This window comes from Anneissia japonica, unplaced genomic scaffold, assembly GCF_011630105.1.
Source record: "Anneissia japonica isolate Jap-2015-1 unplaced genomic scaffold, ASM1163010v1 scaffold65_len388318_cov190, whole genome shotgun sequence".
NCBI lineage: Eukaryota > Metazoa > Echinodermata > Crinoidea > Comatulida > Comatulidae > Anneissia > Anneissia japonica.
The window spans coordinates 356,938-372,693 of NW_022729881.1; the positions used below are offsets into that span (position 1 = coordinate 356,938).

At 37.4% G+C, this 15,756-nt stretch overlaps 2 protein-coding genes across 2 annotated transcripts in view; one reads left to right on the top strand and one right to left on the bottom strand.

The window, feature by feature from the left end:
• The window catches only part of LOC117114748 (dermatan-sulfate epimerase-like protein), a 61,366-nt gene extending 47,755 nt beyond the window's left edge, over nucleotides 1–13,611 (top strand). Inside the window, exon 4 of the mRNA XM_033258439.1 lies at nucleotides 13,332–13,611. Coding sequence (XP_033114330.1) covers nucleotides 13,332–13,378 — 47 coding nt within the window. The 3' untranslated portion in view covers nucleotides 13,379–13,611. The remainder of the gene's footprint in view (nucleotides 1–13,331) is intronic.
• LOC117114749 lies at nucleotides 3,736–7,263 on the bottom strand. Its single transcript, XM_033258440.1, has 2 exons — nucleotides 4,552–7,263; nucleotides 3,736–4,183 (listed from the first exon to the last, which is right to left on the bottom strand). Exon 1 carries the CDS (start codon nucleotides 7,182–7,184, stop codon nucleotides 6,321–6,323), a length of 864 nt encoding a protein of 287 aa, XP_033114331.1. The 5' UTR covers nucleotides 7,185–7,263; the 3' UTR covers nucleotides 3,736–4,183; nucleotides 4,552–6,320.
• Nucleotides 13,612–15,756: the final 2,145 nt, after the last annotated feature.

Consider the following 15,756-nt stretch of genomic DNA (forward strand, 5'->3'; position numbering starts at 1 on the left):
GTTCTAATTTCATGCTTGAATAATTTTGCATGTTTCTTTCGTTTGGTTTCAAACTTCTACTTGCATAAGCGATGACAACCTTATTCTTTCCCTGCATTTGTGACAAGATAGCCCCAAGTCCCTGATGACTAGCATCCGTCTCAAGAATAAATGGTTTTTGAAAATCTGGGTATCCCAACACAGGTGCTGTAGTCAGTTTTTCCTTAAGGGTTTGGAAAGCATTCTCACACTCTGTTGTCCAATTTCCCACAATGCTACGTAATGGATTAGGTCGACTCTTCTTTCTAGTCTGAGTACCATTCACCATAGGGGTTTTTAGTAGATCATGTAATGGTGATGCCAACTGTGCGTACCCTCTTACAAACCTCCGGTAATATCCGGTAAGCCCAAGAAATGCTCGAAGATCACGTTCTGTTGTAGGCCGCTTCCAATCACAAACTGCTCGTATCTTTTCATTATCCGGAGACGCACCTTCCTTACAGACGACATGACCAAGGTATCGAACTTTTGTTCCGAATAACTGACATTTTTCTGGTTTCACCTTAAGATTTAAGTTACTCAAACGACCGAGAACAGCATCCAGCCTCTTTAATGTTTCTTCAAATGTGGAACCAAAAATTAGGATGTCATCCAAATAAACAAGTAAAGATTGGAAGTTCATGTCATTAAAAGCTCTATCCATTACCCGCATAAACGTGGCTGGGGCGTTGCACAACCCAAACGGCATTCTGTTGAACTCATAAAACCCTCCTGTTCCAGACCGGAAAGCAGTTTTCTCCTTGTCTTCTTCGGCAACTGGTAACTGATGGTACCCATGCGCCAAGTCCAAGCTACAGAAAAACCTTGCTCCCTTTAAAGATTGTAGTGCTTCCTCTATTCTTGGGAGTGGGTAAGCATCCTTGTAAGTTTCCGCATTTAAAGCTCGATAATCAACACAAATACGCAAACTACCGTCTTTCTTTCGCACTAAGACTATGGGTGCTGCATACGGACTGGAACTTTCTCTGATGACACCACTATCTAACCATTTCTGCAAATTCACTTCCTCCCAGTGATGGGGCGGGATCCGTCGATATGGAATTTTGAGGGGCTGATTATCAGTTGTGTGGATTTTATGTGCAACAAGATCACAATAACCTATATCGTCTTCATTTTTACTGAATGTGCATTGGTGTTTATGAATAACCTCTCTCAACCTACTTCTTTGACTCTGGTCAAGATATCCTACATCCATCTTCGTCATTAGCCCGTCAAGTTCTACACTTGATTGCGGATCATGCACCATATCTGCTGGCTTCAAAACTCCAATAGGTGTTTTGGGCTGAATATATATATCTTGATCACTAAAATTTGCAACCTGCATTGGAATCTTGCCATTCTCATTTACACTCACGAGTGCAGCTCCAATTCCAACACCATTCGGTAAATCTGCTACTTGACTGGTGTGTCGTTCTAAGAGTGCGTATTTCATACAACCTGAAGTGTTTGACCGGCAGGAACCTTCTACTAACGATAATGTTCTAGCTGGTAGAAGAATGGCTTGGTGACCAGCAACTCTAACTGTTCTTGTATCTATATAGGTTGGGTACATCTGCAATGCAGATAGTAAATTAGAACCAGCAAACTTGGACAATTTTTCATTGTAGTTCGCACCATACAGCTTTTCCAAAGAGGCTCGAATATCTCTTAACACGTTGGAACCCAAAAGAACTGGTACGTCCAACTTCCTAGCCCTAACAATGGGATTTGTTGGCTCACGAACCACTAAAAATCCTAACGGCCCAAAAACATGGCCCAAAACAGTAACAGGTAATTCTACTAATCCATGGTAAGGGATATCACACATCTAGATGTGTATAAGAGACAGTCACTGTATTGTGTCAATTGGCAAATAACCCAGTCGTCCAAGGTTCGGTCCCATGGTCCAATTTCCGACTCAATGCATCAGCATTTGAATTACTTTTTCCAGCTCGATACTTAACCGTAAAGTTAAACTGGGCTAATTCTGCTGTCCACCTCATCTCCGTCGCACCTAACTTAGCAGATGACTGCAGGTAGCTGAGCGGGTTGTTATCTGTAAACACTTCGAATTGTGCACCTATCAAGATGTCACGAAACTTCTGGCAAATAGCCCATTTCAAAGCCAATAGTTCTAATTTCATGCTTGAATAATTTTGCATGTTTCTTTCGTTTGGTTTCAAACTTCTACTTGCATAAGCGATGACCTGTCTCTTATTCACATCTAGATGAGTATAAGAGACAGTTCCGTTTCTTTTCTGGTGGTAAAGTACGCAACCGATCATGTAAGGTTCTGTTGAAGCGCTCGCACTGGCCATTTCCTTCTGGGTGATAAGCAGTAGTATGACTCTTCTTGATGTTATATAATTTACATAATTCTTGAATGATTTTACTTTCGAAATTACGACCCTGATCACTATGGACTGTCTCTTATACACATCTAGATGTGTATTAGAGACAATCTTAGGCCTACGAACAAATAATTGTATTTACAGCACATAATAATGTAGTATTTTCTATAGCAGATGTAGGCATACAAACTACAATAATCCAAACTGTAATTAATACGATAAACATTAACTAATTAACTTGAAATGATAATTGATGGCCTGTAATATTAAATGTAAGGATAGGCCTATCTAGGACCTATATTCTAATAATAGGCCTATAATTGACAGTTCCCAAAACTGGTCTATCCTATTGTTTAAATAGGTGTTTGCTATTCGTAGACACACCCACTGCTTAACAATTAATGGGCTTAAAGTGTCAAAAGAGCTTTCTTTGTTTTTGTAGATAGCTTTGATCAGTGTATGAATGGTTTTATCTTTAGTTTATTCAGATATGTCAGCTACTAGAGGTATTCCCGATGGTCGGGATTCCCGATTTAACGGGATCCCGATAGAGATCGCGACCGGGATTCTATCGGGATTTTTATTTGGGATCCCGGCGGGATTTTTGGTCGGGATTCCCGGTTTATCTGGATCCCGATCTAGATTTAGATCGGGATTTTTTATCGGGATTTTTGGTCGGGATTCCCGGTTTAACGGGATCCTGATCTAGATTTTGATCGGGATTCTATCGGGACTTTAGAGGAATTGTTAATGATAAAACACATTCTCTGAACAGTACAGCAGTATAACCTACAGTGATCAGGCAAAATTATCCAAATAAGAGGAAAACAGACAAGACATAGAAACTCATTTCTGCCTTGTGAATAATACAGTTGTTGGTTGGTTCAAGCAATTACCGTTGAGTAATATAGTTCTGAGGTGGATGAAGGGTTGGGGGTTAAGGCGCAAACATTTGAGATTATGGACCTGTAGGTGGTTTGACATTGCACACTCATATAAAAAATCTTACCGGCAAATCATATTAACAATTATTTTTCTTAATACAATTTAGGGGGAGCGATTGGACCATCCGCCCCAGGAGTTGTTAGTTGGTCCAAGCATCCACTGAGTAATACAGTTGTTGTTGGTTGGTTCGAACACCCATTCAACATTACAGGTTCTTGTTTAGTTCAACCATCCAATGAATAATACAGTGGTATGTTGGTTCAAACATCCACTGAGTAATACACTTCTTGGTTGGTTCTAGTTGGTTCAAGCATCCATTAAACGTTACAGTAGTTGGTTGGTTCAAGCATCCAGTGAATAATAGAGGTGTCGGTTGGTTCAAGCATCCACTGAATATAAGAGAACGGTTGGTTGCTTGTTTCATTGATCCATTAATTAATGCAGAGTTGATGATTTAGCAAGTAGATGGTACTAGTGTGATTAATTGTGTCATGTGTTAGTAATAGGGTAGCATGGTAGGATTTGTCACAGCTAGTGGCATCTTGGAAACCAGTTGAACTTGGAGAGCATAATAGATAACATAATGACATAATGAAGAACTACAACCTGTACTAATACTAAAGATCAGTAATGGTCATATCATTTAGTTGTATTGGAATTGTTGTTTTATGCAATCACTGATTAATGCAGTAATTGGTGTACTACAGTATTTTATTAGTATAGGGTATAGTGTAAATTAGTTATGCTATGTGTAGTAGTAGGGCATCATTTTAGGCACTTACATTTGTCATAGGTCTTGTAAACCATTTGCACCTGAGGAGTATTAGGACAATTAAGACATGGTGAAGAACTTCATCCTGTAGTAAAAACTAAAGATCAGTATTAATGGTTAGATCATTTAGTAGTTTTGAAAAATGTTGCATTATACAATCCTATATTAATACAATTTTTGTCCTAGGCTTGCTTGTTGCAGTACTGTCTGTATATTTTTTGAGCTGTAAATAAATAAACCCACATCATCATCCGGTACTAAAAACTAAATATCATTAATGGTTGGATCATTTAGTAGTATTGGAATTTTTGTTTTATGCAGTCACAGGTTAATGCAGTAATTGGTTTACTAGTTGGTTGATGATGTTGTAAGTAGAGGGTATAGTGTATTTATGCCATGTGTAGTAGTTGAGTAGAATAGTAGAAATTTAGTTGTTGGTTGGTTAAAACATCCATTAAATAATACATTTGTTGTTTGATCCAAGCATTCAAAAATTAATACAACTGTTGTTTGGTTCAGGCATCCATTCAATAACAGAGTTGTTGATTAATTCAAGTATTCATTGAGTAATACAGTTGTTGGTTTGTTGGTTCAAGCACCCATTGAGTAATGCAGTTCTTAGTTGGTTCTAGCATTAATTGAATAATACAGTTGTTGGTGGGTCCAAGCATTAATTTAATAATACAGTTGTTGGGTTGGTTTGCGGAATCATCTTACTGAATAAGACATTTGTTGGTTAGTTCAAGCGCTCATTGAATAATACAGTTGTTGGTTTGTTGAAGCATTTACTGTGTAATACAGTTGTTGCTTGGTTTAATATCCATTGAATAATGCAGTTGTTGGTTGGTCCAAGCATCCATTGAAGAATACATTTATTGGGTTAGTTTGATGAAGCATCGACTGGATTAGAGAGTTGTTGCTTGGTTCAAGCACTCCTTGAATAATACAGTTGTTGGTTGGTTAAAGAATTTACTGAGTAATACAGTTGTTGGTTGATCCAAGCATTCAAAAATTAATACAACTGTTGGTTGTTTCAGGCATCCATTCAATAATACAGTTGTTGATTGGTTCAAGTATTCATTGAGTAATGCAGTTGTTAGTTGGTTCTAGCATTCAATGAACAATACAGTTGTTGGTTGCTTCTAACATCCACTGAATATAACAATTCAACAATACAGTTGTTGTGTTGGTTTGATGAAGTACCCATTAATAACGAAAATTGTTAGTTGGTTCAAGCACCCATTGAAAAATACAGTTGTTGGATTCTTAAAGCATTTACTGTGTAATACATTCATTCCTGACGATGACATAATTAATGTCGAAATATTGAATCCCGACACGATGGCGTGCATTTCGATACTAAGAGTATGTATTATACTATCTTTTCGTGTAATACAGTTGTTAGTCACTTTAAAATACCATTGAGTAATGTAGTTGTTGGTTGGTCCAAGCATCAATTGAGCAATACAGTTGTTGGGTTTGTTTGCTGAAGCCTCCATTAAATAATGCAGTTGTTGATGGGTAATCCGGACAACAGACGAAGACACTGTATTAAGACAACTTTGACCTTTATTACGATGACGGTAAAGTCTACAACAAAACAAATAAACAACTATTAAATAAAAAGCAATTAAGCAATACTACAATTCAAAGCTGCCACGTTAACATTATGGCCTACAAAGATAACAAATCAACGTTTCAATTATTGTTTCTGGTACAATAATCAATGAAAGCGCAACAGCAAAGTATCGCCTCAATAATTTTGTCATCAGAGGCGCACCATACTTCTTCATATCAACCGCACGTCGCCTCCAGGCAACGATCATCTCTTCTCATTCTGGGCCTAGGCCTAGGTTAACTTAATAAACTTCTTTAAAACAATAACAACATAAAACTCAAATAAACACAGTAACTCACGGAGTCTTCCAATGTCAAAATATGTCCGGAGACGAATAATAAATGAGTGAAACGGCGTCGCAGAGGTAAAGTACTAATTTATAAATATTGTTTAGCACCTAACACACTGTAGGCTAGCCTACGTACTGACTGACTTCTGTCTGCCTTGTTTATCTTATCAATACTCTTTGATCTTATGGAGCGCAACATGCGCACAAAATAATAAGAAATCTCGTAATACTCCCGCCTAGTGGGGAGTGAACATGAACCACGGAAAACACGGGATTTCAAACAATCTATAGATTAAATAAATATTAAAGTTCTTTTCAGTGTCCTCATTAGAATGAAAAGCATGTTCCAGTTCTCCTACTGTAGCTGTCAAGCACATTTTGTGTATTGGTCTTTCTTTTACAACATTTGATCCTTTCACTGTCGACCTTGCGTTCTCCCATTTGCTGAGTCAGTAAATATCTGCGTCTGGTTCGGCAGTACAAGCACTCTGCGGCTACTTCTTTAAATAGTTTAGCTCCTCCCAAGATGTATATCCCCTGTTTAAATGCGTACGCAACCGCTACTCTATAACCTTGATGGCCACAGCTCCTGTGTATGTGATGGCTTAAAAGATGTGCGAGGAGTGAACCTCTGCGAAGAAGAACAGGACATTTTTGTTCTTCTGGAATTTTGAGTTTCCGGAGCCTTCCTTCAACTCGGACTAAGGCCTTTCTATCGATTTTTGGATTAAATTTTCTGGTAGTCAAAACATCAGTTTCATTTTCCGCCCAGAAACTTTGGCTTACATAAAATAATGCGTGCTCCGCTTGTTGTATCTCAACTAGTGTTAAAGCAAAAGATTTAGGTCTACATTCCTTCTTGATAAGGAAACGGCGACAATAGGCGATACGGCGAAAAAGAAGATTCCAATCCGAAGTCGATGAACACAGACGTTCTTCAAATGTCTCTTGTAAGGTGGAAACGCAATTAATTTTTCGAAGGGCATCGGGTGCAAACTCCTTCACTATACGACGTTTAGCCTCAGTGTCGTAATCAGGTTCACAGCAAGGCCAACTCTCTCTATTTTGGCGAAGAAATTCAGGACCACGGATCCACTCTTGCAGTTCACTCGGCAGCATCGGCTTAGTTAGCGCATCGGCTGGGTTGAGATTCGACGGAACGTATCTAAGTTCATCAGAAAATAAGAACATCCTGAATCTCCTGAACCCGTGCAGAAACGAATGCCTTAAATGTTCTTGCTGGTGACCTCACCCATGACAGAATTGACTGAAACTGACGCTACTGATTACTTCTAGTACAACAGTAGCAAGTCGCGCCATGACTACAGCGGCAGTTAGCTCAAGTATCGGTATAGATCATTGTTTCAGCGGTGCAACGAGCGCCTTAGCAATAGCGAAAGTCAACACTACTCCATTTTGGGTATCCCATCTTAGCCAGATCACTGATCCCAGTGCAGCTCCGCTGGCATCACTAAAACCGTGTAACTGTGGACTGCCTATTGCACCCTAAGGTCGAAGTCGTCGTGGCATCTCAAATCCTATAAGTTGATTCATCTCCTGTACATGACTTCTCCATTCTTCGGTCCGCTTGACTCCCATCGTATCATCCCAATCGAGTTTAGATGCCCACATTTCCTGGATTCCTATCCTGTACCGAATACTTACTGGGACAAAATACCAGTTGGATCCCATAATTTCGCAACCAGGCTGGCAACTTTTCTTTTAGTCAATTGATTCAACTCTTCGTCAAATCTGTCGAGTTGAATACACACTAGGTCATCAGACTTATTCCAGTAGTGGCCTAAGATGCGCGTGCTTTGTTGATCAGGGCAGCGGTCTACTAGTGGATGATTAGAATGCCATTCTTTGATTTTGAATGATCCACTCTCCAAGATACGATCCACTTGGTCCATCATATCGATGGCGGTTCTTGGTTCTGCAAATGAGTCTGTTATATCGTCCATGTACATACGATCTTTAATTCGAAGAGCACCCTCAGGTTAAGTACTTGTCGCAGCCTCGGCAAGTAGACGGACAGTCATCATGGTAATGTCCGGTGCTGGCTTATCACCGAATCGTAGCCATTGGAAATACCTAACAGGTCCTGAGGTATTACCAAAACGCCAAGTAAAACGATGAAACATTTGATCATGTGCTAAGAGTTCAATTTGATTGAACATTTTTCTGATATCACCGGCTATGCCCACACTATCTTTTCTCTAGTGGAGGAAGCATTTCACAAGTGATTTCAAATAGTCAGGACCTTTGTGAAATCCATCGTTTAGGCAAAGTCCATTGAACTTTGCTGCAGAGTTCCACACGATTCTAATTTTGGTTGTCTTGTGCGGTTGATAGACGGCAAAATGTTGGAGATACCATCCTGTGTTCATGTTATCCTCATTTGTGAGCTCACGAACAAATCCGTTGTCAATTAACTTCTGAATTTCTGTATTATATTCGCCGATTTTGGAATTTTTAATTAGTCTGGATTCTTGGTTTTTCATTCTGGTTTCCGCTTGTATTCTGTTACACTCAAGTACCTCGGGAAACCCGTCCTTTCATGGCATTTTCACAGTCATGCGTCCAGCTTTATTTACTTTGATATTTTCTCTGCAGTGTTTAATAAATTTGGCTTAAGCTATCTCACTGTCTGTACATGAAAAAATTGTTGTAGGCTTGACGCCAATGACATCAGAAGTATAGAAACGTTCAAGATCATCCATAAATATACGGTTCTGTACACGTGGTGAAGTAATTGGAACCAGTCTTGGGACGTTTTCCCCAAACATCGTCCATCCGAGAGCACTTTTAGCGGCAGTAGGCGCTGATTCAGCATTTGTAGGTGATTTTACAGTTTGGTACGGTGTTGTGAGATCTTGGTAATCATAGCCAATCAACAGGTCAATTTCTGCTTCTTCAGTAGGCATGAAATCCTGTGCAGCTGCAAGGTAGGGATACTCATTGAATAGCTCCTATCCTACAGATGCGCTTTTATGTGCCGGCTTGTTGACACTGATCGCTACCATCTTATATATTGTTTTTTCATGTAAAGATCGAATTCTGACCGAATATCGAGAGCTGTTCTCTTGGACGGTGCCTCCCCCAGCCACACCGTATGTAAAGGTAAATGGATCTCCTTCTAGTCCCAAGCGTTCGGCAGTGTTTGCTCGTATGAGAGTTGTGTCGGCCCACTATCAAAAAATGCTACGACCTTGTGCCAAATTCCTTCTTTGTCCTGTAGTTCTACGAACGTAGTTGGCGAGTAGCGACGATGTTTAATGGTTGCTGGCATCGAACACAAATTCCCTATGGAGTTGTCAACAGCAGGGTTATAATTGGCTTGCAGATGCATCATGGGGTGCTGCAAGCTATTAGCTCCCGCCTGAGTGAACTGTACTACCTGATGTGTATTACTATCAGACAAGACTTGAGAAGATGCTCCATTTGTGTTATAAGGGGGACAGGCAATCATTCGGTGGTGAAATAACTGACATGTCACGCAACGCTTTTTGTCTGGCAGGAGTCACGGCGCACAGTGGGCCAGAATCAATTCAAAGTGTGCCAAAAGTCGAAAATAGGTAATGTGACAACTTCAACTTTTAAAGGTTGTTTGATGTCGAGAACATCCTAAATTATATTAATCCACCAATAATTTCATATTTAGTGAATTTTCATAGTGTGATATAACTATGTAAACATGAAAAAGTTGTATTTTACTCGTAAAATGATAAAATTGACAGTTTTGAAAAACTCCCTATGACTTTACTTAGATGAAAGCAGTCAACTTGATACTTCTTGCAGTATTTACCTATTGTTAACTAAATTAGATAGTAAAATAAAAAATGACATTATTGGTATATTTTTAGAATAAAAGACACTAAATATGAGCCAAAAACGCTTAAAAACATTTTTTTCATAAAACCAACCTAAAAGTTAGAATTGCCGAAGATTTTCGTCATGATTTTGATATCAACATTTCAGGCAGAGTCTAAGCTTTACGTTGATGCCAAGTTTAGCTGCCAATATCTGCCACCCTGCATTTAGCAAGCGATTTAATATACCCCACCCCCCCCCTCCCACAGAAGCGCCGTTTTTAAATTAAGGTATACGATAAAATCATTTCTGCAGCCATTGGGTGCCAAATGTAAAAACAAGTACACTCGATTTCCAGTGTCATATCTAGGAGTGAATCGGGGAGGGAGATCATTGGTGGATCTGGAGGGGGTCAGGGACCACAACCCCTTGGACAAAAACATTAAATAAATAAATATTTAAAAAATAATTCTAGACTTACGGTACTTTTCCAGGACCTGTAAGCTGATTATTGAATTTTGTGTTACAATTGGACAATTAAATGTCGGAAATGCTCTATCAAAATTTTGATGTGGGATGACCCTGTTTCAAAAAAAAAGAAAAGAAAAAAATCATATTTATACCTCTACACACACAATAGGCCTCTTTACTGTATTAAAAATCAGAAAATTTACCTGACCGTTTTCAATAGGGTAAACCTTGATTTTGTTTTTATTAAAGGTCATTAAAAGATACTTCAGAAGTCTGAAAAGCTCACCTCCCGCAATCTAGGAATCAAAATTTTCCAGGGCTAACATGATTCCGCGCCTCTCCCCCGGTTCCTCTTTAGGTTTTATCGATTCATTAAAAAACTTCAAGAGAGGGAAACCAAAATTTCAGAAGTTGAGAAAACCCGTTTTCCGACATATAGGAATCAACATTTTCCCACCACCGTCCTATTTGGGGTTCATCGGTTCATGGAAAACAAAATAGGCCTACGTATGCAACTACTCTTTTTTTTATACACACATAGGCCTGTTTACTGTAATAAGAATGACAAAGTTGACATGACTGTTTTCAAGGGAGGGAAAATCTTGAACTTTATAAAACTTAAATGTCATTAAAATACACCTCAAAAGTCGGGAAATCTCATTTCTCGCCATTTAGGTAACAACATTTTTCCGGGGAGGACCTCGACGCCCTTTTATTTTGAGGTCAATTATTCTAGGAATAATTTTTTATCCGAGACTTTCTCTTCTGTTTTTATTTTTTTAAATTTTTTTTAAAAAACATTTTGACTCCATCCTAAATCTGAAGCCAAATTGCCTCTGGAGATGATAAGGGCATCCCAAGGTGAGTGATGGGATGGGGGTAAATGCCCGATGAATTGGGAACCGCTCATTTAATTTCTTTTTTTTAATTTATTTATTTAGCATCTATTCAAATACAACAATTATTGCTCAAGCAAATTATAGCGATATTAGGTAAATTCAGTCTGTTTGACCGTGATCTTTTGTGCTTATTTTCACTGGTGAGGGCTGACTAATGGGGTGGACGCGGACTCATCTAAAGGGGGTACTGCAGGTGTCTTCTTAACACTCTACCTCCCACCCTTTTCTTTGAAGAAATGTATTTTAATAATGTCACATAAAGTGTAAAATGTTCTAATTTGAATTTGCCGGTCTAGAAACCCTTATTCGTGTCATACTGAGCTCTGGCAAGTTATTCTGTCTAGATCTTAAATTTTACGTCGTCCAATAAAAAAAATACTTTAATGATGTCATACATACCGTATTTAAATATGCTTGCGTTGAAATCTACAGGTTAGAAAACCCTTATATGCTCTAATAACCAAGGTAATATGAATCTGCCTAGGTATTACAATGAATATTTTACTCATCCAATCAAAAAACAGTAATTTGATGACGTCATACGTATTTAAAAATAGTTTAATTGAATCAACAGGTTTGAAAACCCCTTAAACAGTCTTAACATGAACATAATCAGTATTTTCTTATGAGTATTGACTTTTGGCACACTTTGAAACAATTCTGGCCCACTGTGCGGCGGTTTCAATATAGACAATAAGTAGTGAGCCCTCTTTTGGTCACTATTATACATTTTAGATATACTCGTAGTTGGGGGCGCTAACGCGGAAGCGATATTTTCATTATTCTCCACATATGGGTTTTTAAATGACCAACCAACAGCTTTAAAATAAAAAAAAATAATGAATATTCATGATATTATCAAAGAAGACATGCTAAACAGTTCTGTAGTATAACATAGGTACGATGTCATGGCTCCTGATTTTACGTGTGCGTATTTGAATTTATTCGATGTTTTTCACCCAAAACTTAAGAAAATCTGGCATGTAAAGTTTACATGGCTATAAATAATTTTTGCAAATTTTTGAAACATTGCAACTTGCTCCATGTTATTATTATTTGACTTCTGCATTATTTTCTAGAAAATCTCTCCGACAACTGTTCCGGTAAAAATTTTATTTAAGTTTAAAAATGACCGTGTTTGGCCTTTAAAATACACATGTTTACCCTAGGCAGGCCTAGCATGTCTACCTTTTAGACGTTTATGGCGTAATAAATAACACAGGCAAGAGGGTAGGCTGCCGCCTGGGCTTAGGTGAAAGTAAACAATGTTTGGCCCGGAGGGTATTTATATTTTAAGTATACGCGGTATGCTCTCACGTGAAATAGGCCTACGCTAGGCATAGTCTAGACATATAGACATATTTTTAGGATTATTCAGACCCCAAGTTTTATAAAAACATTTATCTTGTAATTTTAAAATTTCCAAAAATATTTGATTATTATTATTATTATTATTATTAATGAAATGAAAAAAAAATGGAATAACTTTTTATTTTTAATTTTAAACAAGATACAAGCGAGCTGACAAAATACATCATGAAGATAATCAATTTGAACATAAAGGAAAGAGCAGCTGGATGGTGTTCATGGAGAGCAGCAGAAAAAAATGATACTAAGACAGATATTAAGGCATTTTAAATAATACAAATTATTCTACTTCTGTACAATGTTTTTTTTTTTTTTTTTTTTTTTTTAATTATGTATCATCACAATAATGCTTTATAAATCACATCGTATGTTCTTAAATACAGTATATCAAATGTTGTATTTTCATTGATATCCGTTTTGGTTATATTGTTGGGAGACCTTTACTAGTAGCAAGCGCTAGTCTTCCTAAGCATTAACTTGGCTGTCCATTTTTAAATGTTGTCCCCTTTTTTCAATGTATGGTGTTTATTATTTTTATGTTTTGGAATGTTAATGTACTTGTATTCCCAAGCTATTATGAAATAATAATAATAATAATAATAATAATAATAATAATAATAATAATAATAATAATAATACTGTTATGCCATTTGTACCACATCGAAACCAAGGGAAAAGTGAGTGCACAATATAATTAACACTTGAAATATTTTACTTTCCATTGCCTAGAATGAATTATATTGTTATGTATTGCCTAATTAAAATATATTTATATTTATCTTTTCAGCTTCTTTAATTGTTACGACGCATGATGAACATCAGATACTATGGTGAGATATGTTTACATCTATCCGGTTTTAATCGATATGCAAGCTACATGGAAACAGATGAACTCGTCATTTTGTCTCTGCATCCCTGCTGTTACAGACAGTTTTGTTTAGCATTCTTGTTTGTATTTTTGAAGAGACCTGGGACTTTCAGATGATGGGAAATTTATATTTTCTCTGAATCAACTTACTATTGAGAACAGATTGTTTAAAACCCCATACCCTTTTTATGAAAAAAAATTAACACACTAATTACTGCACTTAACACAAAGCGCAATAACATATTTTTTTTTGTGCAGTACTATAATGTAGTGTGAATATATTGAATTTTCTACTTATAAAGTGCAATAGCAATTTGTACAAAAATAACTGTCAGTATTAACCTGATTGCATACCTTAAATTTGGATTCCTGATGATGACATAATTAATATCAAAGTATTGAATCCCTAAACTTTGAGTATGTATTATTCTATCTGTATCTGAGATTAATCAGTGGACCTTTCGGTTTAATTTGGATTCTTGTATTTTTTGAAGGTTTATTTTGTTCATTAAAAATATAACATGTAGAACATAATGTTTGTGTCTATTTGTAAACTGAGATGTAAGAAGAATGATGATTGTAAATGATACTGGCTATTTTCACAGATGAATATTGGATCATTGTTTACATTTATTTATATTTTTAATTTTCTTTATTTTAGAGCCATCCTATTTATTGCCATCAAAATATAAAATGTTATTCAATGCAACCTGTATTTATCATATATTAGCTGAATAAAAATAATATATATATTATACAATTATACTTTTAACATTTAACAACATTAATGAAGCAAAGCCTATCCAAAACCCCAATAAAATCTAGGCCTCAATCTAGGCCTAGCGCATGTATAAACAATGCGTAAAATTGCGCGTATGAGCCCGTGGAGTTGTCAAGAACGCCTAGTAAAGCCAAAATATTTGCTGTTTTCAATCGAAAATTTTTAAAAATCGGAAGAAGTTGTCAGGCCAATATTTCACAATATACAAGAACAGACACTGATTGTTCATTGGCGACCAACGCTAACATCCAGAAAAATTGCACAATTTTGTAAAACGACCATGTTTAGCGATATTAACATTTACGGAGTGGCGTTGTTTGTTTACATTTTTACTGTAGACCGGCCTTATTTTTCTTGTTAAAATTCATGATTTTTATATAAATTCATGCATTGCAAAAAATTTGTTTAGTAGCGGATATAATAATTTGACAAACAGAACATGAATGGGGGGATATTATACTCATATATTATTTTTAGCACAATTCTACTATGTACCAAAAAAAGCAGTTCCGCTAGGCTCGCACGATCCCAATCGCGACATGAGTGTGTTCGTTCGAGGCTTGCGGTGCGTAAATATATGAAAGGCACGTTGAAAACACTTATTGTCCCAATATAGTGCGTATGAAACCGCCGTTGAGTACAGATGCCTGGCTACTAATGTGATGAGTGGATGTGTTCTTGCTTGTGACGTCACAAAACACATGCGGTTGTTCTCTACGTTCTCGTGTTTCAGTTTCACGCCTTAGAAATGGGATTAAAGTAGACATGGTTGGTTCATCATCCTTGATTTGGCGCATGTACTCAAACATTAGGTCGGCATCGACCTTTTGACTTGCTAATTCTACAAGAACAGAAGATGACAATTCGTGTTCTTTGCCTAATTCTTTCATTTGTCTGCTAAAGTCAGTAAGTCCATCTAGAACAGGTCGCATCTCTCTGGCAGTGGAAGACTTCATTTGTCTGAGTGATTGTAAGCCCAGTATGACATCTCTAACAATAGCAGAAGTTGGCACCTTTCTTTTTCAGTCGAGCCCAGACTCCATTCTCGCCATCTACGGAACAGCAGTCTGCAATGTGGTTTTGGCTGTTCCATTAGCTGTTCTCTGTCTTTGTTTATTCCAGCAGATTCAAAATATTGGCTAATCCTAACATGCCAAGATTGGAAGTTTCTTGGGGCTCCATCCCAGCATGGCGCTGGAAGACCTGGTGTCTTAATAGAAGGTCGGTTTTCTGTTTTGCCCACAGACATTTGCTTCGTCAGAGTTTGCATCATCTCGGACTGAGCTTTGATGAGCTTCACTATCTCTTCGTCCTTGGGTGATACTGGTTATTCTTTTACTGGCGCACAGCTTTTCACTGTTTGCTTGAAAGCCTGGTATCTACAGTACTGATTACAGGACCTTCTACATCTCCTCGCGTGGGCCACGAGAGTGATTGGCGTGGGACTCGCGAGTGATAAGCTAATGATAAGAAAGTATAATACATACTCCAAGTATTGAAATACACGCCATCGTGTTGGGATTCAATATTTCGACATTAATTATGTCATCATCAGGAATGAAA